General features: G+C 42.1%; 1 protein-coding gene across 5 annotated transcripts in view; it reads right to left on the minus strand.

Moving 5' to 3' along the window:
* The window catches only part of LOC126267309 (kalirin), a 2,010,890-nt gene that overhangs the window by 1,509,449 nt on the left and 484,861 nt on the right, over window positions 1-16,580 (minus strand). For all 5 annotated transcript variants that reach the window (XM_049972405.1, XM_049972404.1, XM_049972401.1 and 2 more), the window contains exon 5: window positions 6,321-6,380. In XM_049972405.1, the coding sequence (XP_049828362.1) occupies window positions 6,321-6,354 (34 nt within the window). In that variant the 5' untranslated portion in view covers window positions 6,355-6,380. The remainder of the gene's footprint in view (window positions 1-6,320; window positions 6,381-16,580) is intronic.

Consider the following 16,580-nt stretch of genomic DNA (forward strand, 5'->3'; position numbering starts at 1 on the left):
CTACGGTGACATTTGAAGTATTTCTGTGCGCCTAACACACCGATAATGTGCATACGTTAAAGAAGCCTATGACCAATGCATGTGATGTAATTCGAATGCAGCCTGGTGTATTTTAAAGTTTGCATGACTCACTGTGAAGAAGGGCTGAACGATGTGTCAATATGCGACGTAAGCACATACAGCACTGCTTATAGTCAATTTCTAAACCCGTCTTCCAATCACGACACAGCAACGACCTGCAGGGCTCGACGGGAGCCGTCAGAGAATCACTTGGAAGATGGAATGGCGCGCCGTGTTCTCCAGTGATGAAAGCAGGTTCTGCCTGCATACAAGTGATGGTCGTTCGCGCGTACGATACAAAGCTGGTGAGTGCTGTTTCGTTGAGTGCATTCGTCCACGACACACTTGCCTCACCCCAACTCCCGTTCACTTTTGGCGTTTCTGGAGGGGATGTTAATTAGCGCTCGGAAAGTGCAGAATGTTATTAGACCCATTCTTTTGCCGTCCTTGCAACAGGAAGGTGATGTGCTGTTCCAATGGCATAATGCTCGCCGACACACTGTCCGTGAAATTCAATGTGCTCTGTGCAGCCACTTCCCTGGCCAACATGATCTCCGGACTTGTAACAGAATGCCAGAATCAGTGCCTGCATTGCTGCCCATGGAGACTACACCACGTACTAATATGGATGTTTCAACATGGGTCGATAACTGATACCTCAGGACCACTTGTGCTACTGATATATAAATGTCATGATTTCAGGTACTCGATATATATTTTGCAGCAATAAATCTTGAATGAATTGGAAACTTCTAAGAGGATGTAGTAATTTTTTCCGGCAATGTATAATTATATGAATTTGTCTTGTAATTCTGATCAGTACCACCACCATCTGTAGAAATACGAGGGGTGATCGAACAGTTTCTCGCCCGAGACAGTTACTGTAATGTCCGGCATAAACAATACCAGCTACTTTTATGGTGACCCCTTGTGGGTATGCAGGTCAAACTTCGTTAGTTTCGCCTCTAGGATGCCTTTTATACAGTGGTGTAAGCAAAATGGCCAATATCGAGAGAATTGAGAACAGAGCTCTGCGTGGATATCTTCATTTGAAGGGAATAACGCTCAAAGAAATTGCAGAGGACATGATGCGAACACACTTAAGGAATACACTCAAGGACAGTGCTCCATCATATGCAACAGTGAGAAACTGCGTGTCCGACTTCAAACGTGGAAGAACGAGTGTGGAAGATGCGCCACCACTGATGAATCAGTGACTGCAATTCACGATACTATTTTGCAAGATCGTCGAAAAACGTCACAGCACATTGAAACCACATTTGGAATCTCCCATGGGCGTGCTCAAGGTATTGTTGTGGATATTTTGGGAATCCGGGAAGTTTCATCCCGGTGGGTCCCAAAAGATTTGGATGTAGATCTGAGACGAGAGCAGGTGCAGTGTTGTGAAGAAATCGTCCGCCAATATAAAGCGGATGAAGACGGCTTTCTTGCAAGGTACGTAACAATGGACGAAACATAGGTTCATAAATTTGATCCTGAGACAAAACATGAGCCACAACAATGGAAAGATCCTTCATCCCCTACCTCAAAAAAATTCCGGGTGCATAAATGAGCCAGTTAGGTGATGGCATTGGGCTTCTGGGATGCAGAAGGGGTAATTATGGTGGATTACTTGCAAAAGGGCGTAACTATCAATGTATCATCATGTAGCACCCTTGGGCGCCGTTTGAGATAAGAGACAAAGAAAAAAAGGTGCGTTCCCGCGCTGAGTTATTTTGCATCGAAACAACGCACCGGCGCACAAAGCCCTCGCAACACTGGAAACTCTGCGTGATGCGGGTTCGAATTGCTACGTCATCCGCCATATTCTCTATTTATGTCCCCATCAGACTTTTTTTCGTTTCCCGAACCCAAAAACAGACCTCAAAGAACGACGATTTGACAATGATGATGCTGCGAACGCGTGGTTGGACTGGAAATCGAAGACCTTTTATCTGAATGGTTTGCAGAAGTTATCTGAACGTGCCCGCAAGTGCATTAGTGCACACGGGTATTATATTTAAAAATAAATTGGAATTATGAAATTTCTGTCATTGTTTATTTGTTAGGCTACACACTTTTCGACCCCCAGTATGCGACAGTTTTTTAAAATATGCTGGATTTGTTCTGCAGGAATCAGTCGACAGGATCACAATCGTGGATATGTGAATGATCCGTCCCGTTTAACGGAGAGGAAAACCAACATCTTTGCCGGCTAGAAAGGAAGAAACTAACGACACAATCATAACCCGAAACAACTATTATCTATAAAGTAAAAGAGCAACTATCATCAGTCTGAACGAACTGAAGCATCATTAGAGATACTAAATGTGTATTCGAACGAAAATAAGTTTACATTTCGGTTATGTCATCCCGAGATGTTTTCCATGCCTTTACCAAGTCGTTTTATGCAAAAACCTTTGTAGTTCCTTCAGTAAGGACACACTATTTCTCCTCCTCGTCCACAGAAGCCACAGTCGCACCTGGGAAGATTGAACTGTCGACAGGACATTAAATCTTAATAAGAAATTTAACGACTGATTAACAGCGTTATCGCCCTTTAACAGATAACAAACGTTGCTTTACTGGCAGTTACTTTCAACATTCTCCGTTCATCCAGTTGATCTGTAAGTTAATGAATATCTAATTCTTGTTAATGTTATAAATAACGTGTAAATGGTTTTCAGTTTCATGTTGAGTATTGATAAGAGTATTCAACACAACAAAACCGCAATGTAGCGCCTGTGTAGTGAAATAACCCTGCGCAGTGCCTCTGCACTGCTAACGACCTACTATAATAAGTGAAATCTTGTTCTGGTCGTTACTGGAAACATGCCGACCGCGGTCCACATTCTTTCGGGAAAGGGATTGGGGCGGGGACATTAACGAATCTTGGCTTTCTGCCAACATAAACACAAAGACGGTCAGGGCGTTTTCGGCTGAAGTTCAGACAAGAAAACTTTGAAAACTATCATCGTTTTATACTTTTTAAATAGTCAAGACTCTCATTTCCTAAATCAAAGAAAGACGAAAGTTATGAGATGTAGCTGAAATGAGAATAGCGACAAACTTATCAAAATTGAGGATTACCAAGTAAGCGAAGTTAAGGAATTCTGCTACCTCGGCAGCAAAATAATCTATGGCGGACGGAGCAAGGAGGGCATAAAAAGCAGTTCAGCTCTGGCAAAAAAGGCATTCCTGGCCAAGAGAATTCTACTAGTATCAAACATAGCCCTTGGTGTAAGGAAAATGTTTCTGAGAATTTAAGTTTGAAGAATAGCACTGTATGGTAGTGAAACACAGACTGTGGGAAAACCGAACATATGAGAATCGAAGCATTTGAGATGTGGTGCTACAGAAGAATGTTGAAAATTAGATGGTCTGATACGACAGAATATAAGAAGGTTCTCCACAGAATCGGCGAGGAAAGGATTGCATGGAAAACACTAACAAGATGAAGTGAGAGGGTGATAGAATATCTGTTAAGACGTAAGGGAATAACCCCTATTGTACTGTAGGGGGCTTTAAAGGATAAAAACTGTAGAGGAAGACAGAGATTGCAATTCATCCAGCAAACAGTTGAGGATGTAGGTTGCAATTGCTAAGGTATACAGGTTGACACAGGAGAGGAATTCGTGGCGTGTCGCATCAAACCAGTCAGAAGATTGATGACTTAAAAAACTGGCGTGCGTGATACACTAAAGTTTGTGTTTGGATGTTCAAACATATTAGACGTAATGCGCAAGGCATGAAACAAACATTTTACCATCCTTTAATGGGGTACCTGAGATATACATAATCTTGTCTACAAATAAAGTTAGGTACGTTCCCGTTTGTAGTGCCTTATGTTAACTCAGACACAATCACTTCATATTCAATCTGACCTTAATCTTTCATACCAAAAATGCTTTTCTTGTGCACCTAGACACAAACTTACGATTCCCCCCATCCTTACGGACCTAATACTCGTGGGAAACTTTCTTATTATGAATATTCAGTGTAAGTAAATCGAGAGATTGAATTAAAAATCACACATGTTACTGCGGACTTGTCTTCAGTCGTGCAGCAACACGAAAGCCCCCACAAGAATAAACAAAGAAGAGAGATAAAATCTGACATTCAGTACCATGGAGACGAGTAATTTTCTCCATGCATGTTCATCCTGCAGCCAGAAAATGCTTTTCCAAAAATATGCTGACGCAAAGACTTTTTAATTATCCATGAATACTTCCCCTTCGTGCACTGTGGGCCACCAGCGTCAATGGAGAGAAACAGCATAATCATAAACAAAATTATGTAGTGGTAAAGAAGCGAAATAGTACTGGTGGTAGTTGATACATAACTAATACCCATCTGATCGCACGTACCTCAAGGCAAGGACAACACAATGCTTTTTGCAGGTCAAAGGTTAGAAAAATTTCCCTAGTTGTGTATTGAATTGGCGGAGCTGAATTAACAAGTAACTATGTTTAGATTCTCTCCGAAGAAGAGAATGAGTACGGGAACTATTTGCAATATTACGTAAGGAACCGTGATTGTATGGCCTGAATAAGAGAACTGAAGAACTATTACCTCCTCCACTGCTACACCGGTTTTTTTTCGGCTTAACATTACTGGATCATTTACGATATAAATTTCTTTCATGTCACTATCTGACTACGAAAACTTATCTTTTTCTGATTAATCACTGTGTACATAAGCTAAGGAATTCAATTGAAACGTTAATTTAACACCGCTGACTCGTAAGAAACGCAGTAAAGGTTAAGAACGCATTACACTGAGATAACAAAAGCCGTGGGATACCTCTCCCCGGAGTAGTGCAGCAACTCGACGTGGCATAGACTCACAAACATTGGAAGTCCCCTCGAGAAAAACTGAGCAGTGCCTCAATAGCCGTCCATAACTGCGAAAATGTTGCCGGTGCAGGATTTTGTGCACGAATTGACCTCTTGATTATGTTCCTCAAACGTTCCATGGGATTCATGTCGGGCGATTTGGGTAGCCGAATCATTCGCTCGAATTGTCCAGAATGTTCTTCAAACCAATCGCGAGCAATTGAGTCATCCATAAAAATTTCATCGTTGTTTGGGAACACGAAGTCCATGAATGCCTGAAAATGGTCTCCAAGTAGCAGTTGGACCGGAGGACCCAGTCCATTCCATGTGAACACAGCCCACGTCGTTATGGAGCTACCACCAGCTTGCACAGTGCCTTGTTGACAACTCTAGTCCATAGCTTTGTGAGGGTGAGCGCCACACTCGAACCCTACCATCAGCTCCTACCAACTGAAATCGGGACTCATCTAACGAGGCCAGGGTTTTCCAGTTGTCTAGGGTCCAACCGACACGGTTAAGAGCCCTGGAGAGACGCTGCAGGCGATGTTCTGCTGTTAGCAGATGTACTCGTGTCGGTCGTCTGCTGCCAAATCCCACTAGCGCCAAATTTCGCCGCCCTGTCCTAACGGATACGTTCGTCGTACGTCCCACATTGATCTCTGCGGTTATTTCACGCAGTGTTGCTTGTCTCTTAGCACTGACACCTCTACGCACTGTCTCGACCGCGGTGAGAGGTAATGCCTGAAATTTCGTATTCTCGGCACTTTGACACTGTGGATCACGGAATACTGAATTCCCTACCGATTTCGGAAATGGAACATCCCATGCGTCTAGCTCCAATTACCATTCCGCGTTCAAAATCTGTTAATACACGCCACACGGCAATAATTACGCCGGAAACCTTTCCACATGAATCGCGTGACTACAAATGACAGCCCTAATGCAGTGCCCTTTTATACCTCGTCTACGTGATACTACCGCCATTTCTATACGTGGATATCGCTATCCCATGATTTTCACCACCTCATTGTATTATAAACAGTACCAGTCAGTTTCGAAGACAGAGTCTGGATTTCACCGAACATCCATTGCTTGTTTAGACGACCTTTTTTTAATACATCGAACAATGGAAACTGTGTATTTTACACGTTAAATGATTTATGGCACACACAACATTTAACAAACAGTGCTTATACTTAAAAAATGATGATTAGAGCAAGCAGTACAAAATAATGTGCCTGACGGCACACATGCGTTGGAAATTATGTTATTACCGTAATAAAACTAAATTATCATAGAGAAGTTATGAGAGGAAGTTCAGTGCGTAAGCAGTATAACAACAGCGGAAGCATCGGTTACGAAAATGCCAAAAGAGTTAGAAATGAAATCAAAAGCAGAAAAGGGGCTTCGCTATTCAGGGCTCACCTGATTCAGCGAAGGACGTCGCTGCGTTTGACATCCGCTGTCCCAAGGTGGCGGCTGGTCCTTGCGACGGAAAATAAAAAGAAGAGTGTTAGGGCAACAAATTAGCCGTCAACATAATGCGGCTCAACAGATATGTGGCCGAACACATGATGGCAACAACTGCCTGTCACGTACACAAGAAGCAGTACACAGCTTGCAGCAAACATCAAACTAATAACGACGCGTGACGCGCCACCCACAGACAGGTATCCCAGATAAATGATAAGTGCACCTTTATCTGTTATCTGGCTATCTCGCTTCATCACTGCTGTGTTATAAGCAAACCCGCCTACGTTTCGCGGTATGTACTAGTAGGGAAATAATCATCGGCAACAAGCAGTTTCCGATTTAAATTGTTTCTACCATGGACCTTCAGGGCGCTTTTCAAGTTGATACGCGCGACTCTCGCGCGGCTTAATCGCTGGCCCCCGAATACATCGCGCGACTAAAGCCAGGTGTCAACAAACAACCAAATTGAAGCTACTCGAATGGCGTCACCAACGTTGCACGTGGAAATATCCACTCAAGTGACACCACTGTAGTCAGTACGGCGAAAGAAGAGCCAGACAGTTAAAGTGGTCTTGACGTGGCTGCACTGCGCGACTACAACCATTCAGTAATTTGCTTCTGTATATCTCTGTACGGCAACGCCTAAGGGTTTTGTGTGTGTGTGTGTGTGTGTGTGTGTGTGTGTGTGTGTGTGTGTGCGTGCGCCTGCGCGCGCTTGTGCATTACACCTTGGCAGCTGAACTTCCTGGGTGACAGTTAAACAGCTAATTCATCTTTGTTTGAGTATAGGAAGGGCTGTGGTCTCTGAGAGAAGGGCTGTGGTCTCTAAGAGTTCCCTAAGCCCTTCTAGAGTGGTGGCTGAGGCAATGTGAGGTGTGTGTTGATTTCATTTGACTTTATTTCACGTTTTATTGTGGCACCTCAGTGATGGGTCGAGGTACCCGGATGCGGTGCCAGTTTGCAGGGGTGACTGCCTCCCCAGTAGTCCAGGTGCCTTGTCGAAGGCTCCATAGCATTCACTTTGTCCAAAAGTGTGTGTGGTTCGGAGTGATAAGTTCTTGGATAATCGGCAAGTCGAGTTCCTGATGCAAATCACGGACCTGGCCCACATGGGTGCCCAAAGTATGAGCCGAAAGCATCGATTTTGTAAAACTTGCAGTAGTCTAATGTTGGATGCACACACCGTCCCCACCGAGCGAGGTGGCGCAGTGGTTAGACACTGGACTCGCATTCGGGGGGACGACGGTCAATCCTGCGTCCGGCCATCCTGATTTAGGTTTTCCGTGATTTCCCTAAATCGCTCCAGACAAATGCCGGGATGGTTCCTTTCAAAGGGCACGGCCGACTTACTTCCTCGTCCTTCCCTAATCCGATGAGACTGATGACCTCGCTGTCTGGTCTCCTTTCCCGAAACAACCAACCATCGCCGTCCCCCAGGTGGAGCACCCACGTCTGTGTGATCGCAACTAAAGACGACCTCGGCTCCGCCAGCAACATTTTGCGCTTAGCAGTTGAAAACTGAAAACAGTGTTACCAACTTTCAGGGCTCTTCTTTCGCCGCTCTCCGTAGAAGAGTTAGAGTCTTTTTCACCTTTGCAGAGTCAGCAGGCTTCCCTAATCACCGATTGCCACCGTTTGACTGCCGCCTGGGAGCTGCATTTTGAATCATCATCAATGTATTTATAATTTTGCCATAAAAATAATGAAGTTATGATCAGTCGAGAATAACACGAGACTATATGAAGCAATACTATATGAAGCAATCTGTTTTATACATTTATACTGACAATGGACTGGACGATCGAAAATGCTGATCTCACACACTGTCTCTCACTCTCTTATGTGTAATAGAAAATTAATTAAATGGAAGTGAGGTTCCCGGCAATCACGACAACGAAATAAGAGAGTATACGGTAACAGAAGCATGAAATTCTCTTTCCACAGTTCTTTGAGAAACTCGCCAACAGGTTTTTTTCACACCTATTATGAGTTACACTCTTGCTGTATATGTGGTTCGCACAATTTCATCCGCGATTATTCGACTATATTCTGTGTCAGTTACAATGAAGACAAACAAATATAACAGACTGCTAACTAACATAAGGCCTAATTCCGTCAAACAACGGAAAAGTTTAGAAGATCTACAATTATTGAGAATTTAAGATTCATTACTCGTCGTTTATTCAGACAATATAATATGGTCATATATGTACTTAAAGGTCTTGAAACTGGAGTCACAAGAAACCATTTTGTAGACACAATAACCTCGGTTTGGCTATTACTGGGACATGATGATCTAAAAGTCAGCTGTATGTATTATTAGGTATTTAATCAAAATATTAATGTCTGAAGTTCTACCTTCGGTAACCTGCGTAATGCATGACAGCTGAAAATCTGGTACACGATAGCGAATGAATATTTGTGTACCAGCGTGTCATTTTGCGCCTCATCCACTTCTGTACGCAAGATTTGTGTTTTCTATTCGTCTTTGGGCAGCTTTATTGCTATAACCCATACGACAATATTTATGCATCCTCACACCCATATAATGCCACATTGGAAACAGTACCACTATTATGTGTACGGCTACGTGAGAGAAAGGCAGCTCACGGTGTCACGGAAGTTCCTTCTGTTGTTCCTAAGAGTTGGGCGGATTGTTGTAGAACGAGCCGCTGTTCTTTTGACCCAGCAGATTGGGAGAAGGCAAAGGGATTCCCTATTGGGATGACCAACGGAAACCTTGATCGGAATCGCGGGACAGAATCCATGTTCACTTTATTTCTGGGACAATGCTAGCCAATGTCCCACAAAAATAAAGTCTTTTTTTTGTTTTTTAATCTTTCATTGCATCTCTGAAGGAGATGGTGGGCTATAGGAGAGTATAGCCCTTTCAAGCCAATAGTAGTAGTTTGTGCTGTTGTGAGCCTATTTACTTAGGATAGTTGAGCGATTATTTAATTTTATAGGATTTTTAATAGCACAGAGATGGGTAGTTGACAGGAAGACGTTGCTCATTAAGTTTTCTTCATTCCAAATCTCGGCATCTGCCTCACGGCTGAGGGTTTGGTTGCCTGTTGTTCGGCTTACATATCTCCATATTATCTCAGTGGTCTTGATAAAGTTCTATTGTCATCTTGGAATTTTGGTCATGTAGAAAATTTCCGTCTAATCCTGTGTAAGACGAGAAACTTGAAAATGTAGTCGATTTAGAGAATACTGTCTTCTTGTATACGTGTTGACTGAAATAATTTTGCTCGTAACTTGTTCTTTCTATATCAGGTTGCTACATCATCCCAAATCCTTGTAGGTTTTCTTGGTCTGTGATAGTTTCATTGATTTCTTCGTTTCCGGAGAATTCTGCTTCAAGCGTAATGTAAAAAGGAAATGCACATTTGAATTTCGGAAAATAATACGTAGAGGGAGGGAGGGAGGGAGGGAGAGAGAGAGAGAGAGAGAGAGAGAGAGAGAGAGAGAGAGTAGATCATGCTTAAATCTCTGTGGACAAGAACTATGCGCCTGCTCGAGCCACTTGAGAAATGGTTTCTGGCGAGTAAGTATTTTTTTTCATCACTGTTTGGTACCGAAAACAAAGATACAGACAGCAACGACATCAAATTATATATGGTTTTTACCGGCGGTTTAACTATTTCACAATAATACGCACATACCCTTACAAGCCTAAAGTGGCTCGATGGTCCAGTGGAACTCTTACTGTAGGAACAATGCGATATCACACGAAAAACGTATCCCGATCTATATTATTAATACTACTCGTCAGATAACCTCCGGATAACACGCACTGTTTCCAACAGAACAGTTTTCCAAGCAGTTTTCCGTTTCCCCCGACAACGAATCCGTAGCGCAACTGCTTTATTTCATAGTCATAGAAGCTCATCACACTAAATATTGACTTATTTTCATATTTCTTCCATTTTCCTGCTCGTGTGTGCTCCACTTTCTACAGTAGTATGAACTAAGTCGCTGGCGGAACTGATGTGAGGACAGTTAATACGAAATGTCGTATTGGTTAGCAAATTTGAATCACACAATGAAAGAGGAGTATCCTTTCAAATACGTCAGCTGCATCTGATATTCAGCAGTAGGCGCATTAGCTCTAATGGCTGTTCATGACAACCTGTTAATTGGATTCGGAAAGAGCTATGCGTCCAGCCACTGGGATAACCCTGGTGATACTGCGTTTGACGCTTTTATCAGTAGCACACGTTACTGCAGTGTATTCATCGTAATGACAAGCCACTAATACGCATATATTTAAAAACCATCATATCTTCTCCTATATCTACACTGACAAAAATTCGACTTTGAAAGGGAACACACAATCACTTTTTTTTTTAAAAGTGTGCCTCGCAAACCAAATGTTGATTACTACTCAGATACTTCAGATCTTACCACATCATTACTGACGCATAAGAATCAACTAACGAGTTATGTATGCACTGACCAAGTGACTGTTTCTAAAGTAATCTGACAGCAATGTTTTACACAACTTTGAAATATAGAAAGGTCTTGATCGTACAGTTCTTTATTAAGCGTTAAGCGTATCACAATTTCGTTTCAGACTGAAGCTGTGGAACGAAGTTACAATAAATTAATGGCAGAAAATATACATACGTGTGCAACTACGTATTGCAATACACAGAAATTTCAAACAGTGTCGTACTTGCATAAAACTCACACTTTAGTACAAAGCTCACGAACGTAAGCACATAGATTGAATGCAATACAGATCACACCGCATGTAGGCAAATTTGACAGTGCCGTGTATTCTAATAGAATCAGAATTAAACCGGGTGTGGCGACTGAACTATCGAAGAGGTAAACGAAGACCAGTCACTGCGCTAGCATTGACCGTAGAAAGCAAGTCACTTTCATGAGCTTTGTACTAAAGTTTGATTCTTATATAAGTACGATACTATTTGAAATTTCTGAATATTGGAATACTTAGATGCGCACTTGTGTATATTTTCTGTCATTAATTTCTTATACACTTCATTCCACAGCTTCAGTCTGACGATGAAACTTTGAAAAGCGTAATGCCTAATGAAGAATTGTGCGATCAAGACCTTTCTATATTTCAAAGCTGTGACAAATCTGAATGGTCGACTGCCTCTACTATGGAAGTATTTCTAGATCAATTAAAGGAAATATTTCAACAACAAATTTCAATTTGATCTTCAACGGCCTTTAAAGAGGAAGTCAAATTTATTATCAGTTTGTTTCTAAACACGCATTCAACTTGGAGCGCCACAATATTAATACAACGAACACGTTACCTGGGGAGTCCCTAAATGCTATGAAATTATGAAATCGTGGTCTCATTGCACAAAAAATGTTCACTTACAGTCTCAAAATCACAGACTGCATTTTTATCTCCGAGTTGAATAGCATTTTAACACTGTTGCCCTCCGAATCCTAGTTAATTATGTTATGTGTATTTAGTGCCTCTTCGTATTCAAAAATGTGGTTGCCACGAGGGATTCCGTTATTTCAATACAACACAACTTGACACTTCGCCTTCTATGTGCTATGGTACATAAGAAAATTGTAAATAGATTCCGAAAGCCACGACACGCTATGCATAAAGTATTTCGTTTATTTGTCTTAGATATCAAACTTATTTTGCAGGCCATACAAACAATTTATTTTACATAAATCGTCCTACACATAAATATGAAATACGCGTTGATTTTTTTCCCCATAAACAGTACCGATACAGACGGTGACGCTTCATGAGCTACTGCTTCCAATATAACTATTTTCCTGGCGATTTGTTCAGTATTTTCAAATTACATTTGTTTCGTTTTAAGTGAATTGTAAACTGTGGATCAGTGGAAACAACTACAAACTCTCCGGTAAAAAGTACTTGGAATCCAAAATTACTTAAGGAATACCGCAATAATGGAAATTGGCAGTTATAAGCTATGTTTACAAATAGCAACGTATTAAGACAGTGGGCTGCTAAAATGAAAATTCTTCCATGGGCAATACGGAATCGACAAAGACTGTGTTGAACATAAAAACATTACGACGAAAAGTCAGGTGAGAAATAAAGAAGCCGTGACCTTGTTTAACCCTTAATAGAAAGAATGATTTTTACTTAACAGAGGATGTGTGTCTGACAGACATAGCAACAAAAAAGGTGCTTTCCTCGCCGAATGATACATCAATATTTCAGTACAACGTACAAGCTGAACACTAACTCGGTAAACATCTCCATCAAGCGAGGAATGCAACCTGTACTACTTTCATGAAACCTCTTAAATGGAACTCTACAGAAAATACATGAACTGCGTAAAGCAATGTCAGGGATAAGCTTTAAACTCATAAATATTTTATTTAATTAATCCATTAAACATTTAACACACTTTTTTTTGGAACATTCCACGCATGGAAGATTATCACATTTCACACATTTATATGCCGTGTTCCTGATGTTCTGGTAAGGACAAAGGCTGTAGTTCCTCTTAATTTCAATTTTGTCGCCCTTCACCTTCTCTTGGTCTTTCTACTTCTTCCCTGAGTCTTTTTGAAGGATATTATGAATTATTATCTACAAATATCCTCTCAAATCCGAGACAAGCAGCCTAATTTCAAGACGAGGTCTCAATACATTTACAGACAGTTCCTGGACGAATCTGTACCTGGAGACACGTTTACTGCAGAAGTAGCGAATGCAGCTGTTCACTGCACTGATTTTTATTAATGTAACAAACACTGTTAGAGGCCATTTCCCACATTTTCTATTAGGTGAATAGTTTGGACACTTCAGGTACAGTGTGTCTACTCCACCCGTGGTGCTGTTCTAGAAATACTGGCCGGAAATACTGGCTAAAAGCATATATAGACATTTCACAATCACAAAAGAAAAAAATCGTCAGAAACTTCCCAATGCAGATCAAAGCGGAGCTCAAAATATTACGACGGTTAACGAAATACAAAACCACATTCAAAAACTGTTTGGGCGTAAATTGTGCTGAAGAATAAAAGAAGGCTAAGACGAAAAATATAGTGAAGTGTCTCAGAGGGACGCTTTACGCCCTGGGATCATAGAGAAAAAAGCTGTGTAAGAAGTAAGAGTACACGAATTTCCATACTGAAGCGTCAGTGTGCTACAATATGCACAATTAGTTATAAACTGGGTTTTGTTTCTCCCTATTATGTGAACCAAAATTTTTAAAGTGTGAATGGAATAGGATTGAAAATCGCAAACACTAGTTCGAACCCGGGTAAATGAGAAAACTCTATGAGATGTGTAATCAAGTTCCGTCGTTTCCGCCCCCTAAAACCTATAGCCTCTATAAGTAAGACTACCTGATCTTCCACCGCTATCAATGAGAGTGACTTGTGGTAAGTGGAGGGGTACATTTTACCAAAACAGTTCCTTTACAAGAATAGCAGAACTACTGAATTTCGTAACTTTGAGAATTGTCTCGTGGAATGCACCAAACCCCGGACAAAAATGCTCCCATAGATGAACCATTGTTGAAAGAAAGAGCTCGTGGCTTCGCTAACAATGGGGGATCAGACTGTTTTGAAGAACGAAATGACGCCGTTTTTGAGAAAGCCGTCGGAGAAGGCAGATATGTGGGTCAAGCTGTGTGTAGCCTGCGGCTTGCAGATCTGCCAATTCTTTTAGGTGGGTATCATCCGGGTATAACTTACAGTGCAGACAAGAAAGGTTTGTTTATCAAGGGCCGGATAAAATGTTGTGCTGGCTGTCGTAGAATACACGGATGACGGTCGATATAGTGGCGGATTATGCCATCACATCGAAGGACGGAAGTGACAGAGATAATGACGATCAGATAAATAAGTGTTCCGATAAGAAAGAAATATCCTATCGGAATAAGCAAAAGGCTTTAAATGCGCTAGAGACAGTGCACAGATCTTTCGAATTTTCAACAGATACTGATTACTCAGTTTTTAGTAAGATACAGGAGTTCGAAGAGCATGTTCAGAGAACCAAAATAAAAAAACAGAATCTGACAGATTCCTTTCAGTAATTTTATTACTGTGCATCATAAAAGTTTTATATTATTATCTTTAAGTCTTTACTGTATTGGCAACGGCCTTGTCACAGTGGATACGCCGGTTCCCGTGAGATCACCGAAGTTAAGCGCCGTCGGGCGTGGCCGGCACTTGGATGGGTGACTATCCAGCCGCCATGCGCTGTTGCCATTTTTCGGGATGCACTCAGCCTCGTGATGCCAATTGAGAAGCTACTCGAGCGAATAGTAGCGGCTCCGGTCAAAGAAAACCATCATAACAACCGGGAGAGCGCCTCTCCTATCCGCATCCTCAACTGAGGATGACACGGCGGTCGGATGGTCCCGATGGGACACTTGTGGCCTGAAGACGGAGTGCTTTACTGTATTCCTTAAATCTGCAGGCATTTCTTATCCAGTTTCTGGTCTTTTCTAAAACAGCTCTAAATGAGCTACGTAGCTGCTACAGGAGGATTACGGAAAAGTTCTGTAAATGAGACAGGATACTTTTTAACGTAGATAAGCTAAATCAGAATGTATTTCATTAAGGGACCAGATAAGCGAGGAACCTCTATGATCGAGAAAATAATCCTTCACCCATCAGCTTTCCCTTAGGCATGTTCTACCGCGTATGCTTCCAACGTATCGTGAATACATTAACCAAGTAAATACAGTACATCAAAAGCATGCCTCAAATTCACCAAATGATGCGGCACGAATTCACTACTTTCGGCTCTTCAGATCGTACAGTTGTCATGCATGTGTTTTTTCATGAACCATAAAGGGTGATTCAACTGTCCGTACCTAGGTGTTTTATGCAACCCGCAACGCCCTCAAAAACCATGCACCAGATTTTCATATTCTCTTGCTCTCTACGTGCGAACGGTTAGTCTTACACAAAAAACGAACACGAAATTTTTGTAGGAAATTTAATGTAGCTGAATTTTGTACTGGGATACGTTTTCCCTGAAGGGCACAGTTTTCGAGTTAATCAAGAAAAACGCGTTCGGTTTTCTTGAATAATCCGAAAAATGCAGCCTCTAGCGGAAACGTACACAAATACAAAATTTAACCACATTAAACTTTCTACAAAAAGGTACAGTTCATTTTTTTCTGTAGGACAAATAGTTGTGACGTGAAAATACGAAAATTTGCCTGTGGTTTGAAGGCATTGCGGATTACATAAAACCCATAGGAACAGGCAGCTGAATCACTCTGCGTATGAGCGCTCACACAAAGCCGACGTTCTACGCGGAACAGATGCGCCCAAGCTGACACGAGCGTACTCCGGTGGCAAAGTTGGTAAAAATAAATTTTTCGGTTTGGCACGCTGGCGCGCTGAGACGCGGCTTTCCACTCCAGGAAGTCTATTTCCGGCACAAGGAAGAGCCATTTTCCGCGGTCGCAAGAAGGGGACAGGCTGGCGCGAAGCGCACTGGTGTATTTATGAAGGGCGCGGAGGCCAGTAAATGAGCTGCTACCCTCGCCGTGTTGACACTCGGCGTCACTACAGAGCCGCGACGTCCCACCCACACAAAGCGAGGCCAGCAGCTCGGCCCCAGCTATTGTGCTCGTACGGTCGCTGTCCAAAGCAGCCTCATTCACGTACCTCGCCACTATCTAGAGCCAACACTTGGCCCACCGCCACAGTACATCATCCCCGGTCACACCTGAGTACTTTACAATCCACTATCTTCTGCACTTCTATGTGACAATAGTTACACATGTGGAATACGTGAATGAAACGCCAACAGTCAGTTAATGATTTCCGAATTACATTTTCGTTCCGTAACGGATTCCAATCCAGTCATCTTTAACTTCATCACTCTAATCTAGCATTACAGTTTGTCTTTGCATGTGTCACGTGTCGTATGGTGTATGACTTGTGTTCATACGTCACCTCAAAAAAATAGAGTTACGGTGTTCCTTTTTTATTTGGTTCCAGGTACACGTACATAGTACGGACACACAGTGAAATCCTCTTGCCACAGTATCACAGCGTGACGGTAGAAGAGCCAAAACAAAATGGAGCAACTCATCTCCGCTGTAGCAGTAGGCTGCGACGAGTTATTATTTTTTCAGACCGTTACGCCTGTAACAATGCTACATCACGTTTTCCTCTGAGTCTGAATCTGTTACTCGACGCATGTAGTGTAATAAAATGATGCTCGAACATAACAACAAGACTGCACAAGTCAACTACAGG

This window comes from Schistocerca gregaria, chromosome 4 (genome assembly GCF_023897955.1).
Source record: "Schistocerca gregaria isolate iqSchGreg1 chromosome 4, iqSchGreg1.2, whole genome shotgun sequence".
NCBI lineage: Eukaryota > Metazoa > Arthropoda > Insecta > Orthoptera > Acrididae > Schistocerca > Schistocerca gregaria.